At 28.9% G+C, this 3,648-nt stretch overlaps 1 protein-coding gene across 1 annotated transcript in view; it reads right to left on the reverse strand.

Annotated features, from left to right (window-relative positions):
- Positions 1-51: 51 nt before the first annotated feature.
- Positions 52-3,648, reverse strand: part of LOC111083717 (macrophage mannose receptor 1-like) — a 15,925-nt gene continuing 12,328 nt past the window's right edge. Inside the window, exons 8-9 of the mRNA XM_022380380.1 lie at positions 2,378-2,411; positions 52-493 (exon numbers count right to left, since the gene is read on the reverse strand). Of these exons, the coding sequence (XP_022236088.1) occupies positions 268-493; positions 2,378-2,411 (260 nt within the window). The 3' untranslated portion in view covers positions 52-267. The remainder of the gene's footprint in view (positions 494-2,377; positions 2,412-3,648) is intronic.

Consider the following 3,648-nt stretch of genomic DNA (forward strand, 5'->3'; position numbering starts at 1 on the left):
AAGAAGAATATCACAATATTAGTTATTTCAACAATAGATAAAGATAAAATCAATATGAGACCAATGAAATAAGTGGCTACTTTGCAAATATGTAATAAAATCTAAATAATACATAATCTTTGATAGGTTGTTTGAAACTTAGATTCACTAAATAATACATATTTCAGAAAATATTACTATTTAGGTAATGTATATATAAGAATGTATAACACGATATCATTTAGCTCAGCAATACATAAAATCAGTATAAAACCAATGACGGAAACATTATGAAGTAGGGGGTGTTACAGAAGAAGAGGACAAAGCTGGATATGAAAGTGTGTCAGATCCTGATGTATGCATGATATTGTCGAAAGATAGTGGTAACTTCGTTGATGTGGAAATCTTTTTTAGTCTGTAGAAACACAGAGACGTGATAACTGCCACTAACGTAACGATAGAAAGACAAATAACCACCACTGCCCAAGAAGCAAGTACCTTGCTGCTGTGTTCTAGAATAGACAGAAGCTGTAATCATCAGATCACATCCTAACAATAAACATCTGTTACCTACAATACACAGTCAGTTAGCTACTAGTGTTATGGTTATTGTTTTTAAAGAACAATATTTAATATTACAAATTGGTTCTCAAAGGGCGATAATTCAACAGGTGTATAAAACATACTTTCTATACACGTACACTGAAAATAGCATTTCTTCGTTATTTATAAAATTTCCATTGTTTGAAAAAGTTGTGTTTAAAACTTATATTCTTGAAGAAAGTTTTATTTTAAACTTAAGGAAGATTTTATTTTAAAACTTCTATTCTTGAAGAAAGTTTTATTTTAAGCTTAAGAAAGATCTTATTTTAAACTTAAGGAAGATCTTTTTTTAAAATTTCTATTCTTGACGAAGATTTTATTTTAAAATTAAGGAAGATCTTATTTTAAAACTTCTATTCTTGAAGAAAGTTTTATTTTAAACTTAAGGAAGATTTTATTCTAAAACTTCTATTCTTGAAGAAGGTTTTATTTTAAAATTAAGGAAGATCTTATTTTAAAACTTCTATTCTTGACGAAGTATTTTATTTTAAAATTAAGGAAGATCTTATTTTAAAACTTCTATTCTTGAAGAAAGTTTTATTTTAAACTTAAGGAAGATCTTATTTTAAAACTTCTATTCTCGACGAAGATTTTATTTTAAAATTAAGGAAGATCTTATTTTAAAACTTCTATTATTGAAGAAAGTTTTATTTTAAACTTACGGAAGATTTTATTGTAAAACTTTTATTCTTGAAGAAGGTTTTATTTTAAAATTAAGGAAGATCTTATTTTAAAATTAAGGAAGATCTTATTTTAAAACTTCTATTCTTGAAGAAAGTTTTATTTTAAACTTAAGGAACATCTTATTTTAAAACTTCTATTATTGACGAAGATTTTATTTTAAAATTAAGGAAGATCTTATTTTAAAACTTCTATTCTTGAAGAAAGTTTTATTTTAAAATTAAGGAAGATTTTATTTTAAAACTTCTATTATTGACGAAGATTTTATTTTAGAATTAAGGAATATCTTATTATAAAACTTCTATTCTTGAAGAAAGTATTATTTTAAACTTAAGGAATATCTTATTTTAAAACTTCTATTCTTGAAGAAAGTTTTATTTTAAAATTAAGGAAGAACTTATTTTAAAACTTCTATTATTGACGAAGATTTTATTTTAAACTTAAGGAAGAACTTATTTTAAAACTTCTATTCTTGAAGAAGGTTTTATTTTAAAATTAAGGAAGAACTTATTTTAAAACTTCTATTCTTGAAGAAGGTTTTATTTTAGAATTAAGGAAGATCTTATTTTAAAACTTCTATTTTTTCGAAATAGTTTGTTTTAAATTCTGTTTCTTAAAGGAGTTTTTTTAATTCTGTTCTTGTAAAAATGTTGTTTTGAAACTCTTTCTTTAAAGCAGATTTTGTTTTAAATGTCTATTATTGAGGAATGTTTTGTTTTAAAACTTTAATTTTTATTTATAAGTGACAAAGCTCTGTGAACTTACAAAACAATCTGAATTTAAGGTTTCACACAAATTCTTCAAGAGGTTTTACTTCTTTATGATGCCTTAGATTATGTGAACTACTTTAGTGATGTTTAGTGAGAAAATTTAGTTTCCTCTACTCGGATTTAATTTAATCACATTTGTTTTGATCACTTAATATTAATCGTATTAATAGATCGATTTTTGATCAAGTATTATACTGGAGTTAAGAGATTGTTGTTGTTTTTTACCATTTAATCATAATTACCTCAACAGGTCGATCTTGGTCACGTAATCGGAGTAAAGATTAATTTTTGGTTCCGTAATAAAATCAAGTTTTTAATCATTATCAATGATTCGCTTACCTTCATCATCTTTCTCCTTTTTATGTGAGTTTCCTGGAACTAGAAAATGACACAGTGTTACTCAATTAAACAACCAATGATTATTGATGAACGCATGATTATAATTAATGATACTTGTCATATCAGGCCTAATACTAATGTCTTGTGAAAAGTATAATTATTACAAAACAGCCAATACGTTCAGGTACATTTATCTGTATCTAATCATGAAATATATTTATGTAACCTCAGCAGCAATGTCTATTTCTATTTCTAGTAAACTTCTCCCACCCTCCTTATGCACGTGGCTTAGCGATAAGCTCCAAAATAAATGTCACCTTGACGTATCCAAGTTTTAAATCTTTAGTTTGAGAAATGTAATTTTTCCTCCAAAATAAATGTCACCTTGACGTATCCAAGTTTTAAATCTTTAGTTTGGGAAATGTAATTTTTCCTCCAGAATAAATGTCACCTTGACGTACCCAAGTTTTAAATCTTTAGTTTGGGAAATGTAATTTTTCCTCCAAAATAAATGTCACCTTGACGTATCCAAGTTTTAAATCTTTAGTTTGAGAAATGTAATTTTTCCTCCAAAATAAATGTCACCTTGACGTACTCAAGTTTTAAATCTTTAGTTTGAGAAATGTAATTTTTCCTCCAAAACAAATGTCACTGAGAAGAAAACAAAAAACAACCGTTTAGTACTTTGATTTTTTCGACAGGTTTGTTTGTTTGTAGTTAAGCTCAAAGCTACACAAAGGGCTATCTGTGGTCTGCACACCACGGGTATCGAAACCCGGTTCCTAGCGTTCTAACTCCGCAGACATACCGTTGTGCCACTGGGAGGCTTCTTTGATATGTAACTACTGTTTCATGACACACCAATCGCTAAATATTAAACAGCTTTCCCCTGGTGTAAAATGTTTCTATATTCATCTAAGTTTGATCGTAATAAAAACTACCCAACACTTTGCTACTGTTAGGCAGAAAGTTGTACAATGGGCTATGTCCGCTATGTCCCCTCCTCTAATTTCAGCGTTGTAAGCTGTCAAACTTATCATTTCATCTGACAGTAGACATTTTGTGGAACTCGTTTGACCTTAAAAGAGTTATGTTGTGTGTAGACCTCGCGTGGCCTGATGATTAAGGTGCTCTACTCGCAATCTGAAGTTCGACTCCCCTCACCGAACATGTTCGCCCTTTCAGTCATGGGGGCGTTATAATGTTACGGTCAATCCCAGTGTTCGTTGGTACAAGAGTTGGCGGTGGGTGGTGTTGACTAGCTGCCTTCCCTCTA

The sequence above is a fragment of the Limulus polyphemus genome, unplaced genomic scaffold (assembly GCF_000517525.1).
Source record: "Limulus polyphemus unplaced genomic scaffold, Limulus_polyphemus-2.1.2 Scaffold10844, whole genome shotgun sequence".
Taxonomy (NCBI): domain Eukaryota; kingdom Metazoa; phylum Arthropoda; class Merostomata; order Xiphosura; family Limulidae; genus Limulus; species Limulus polyphemus.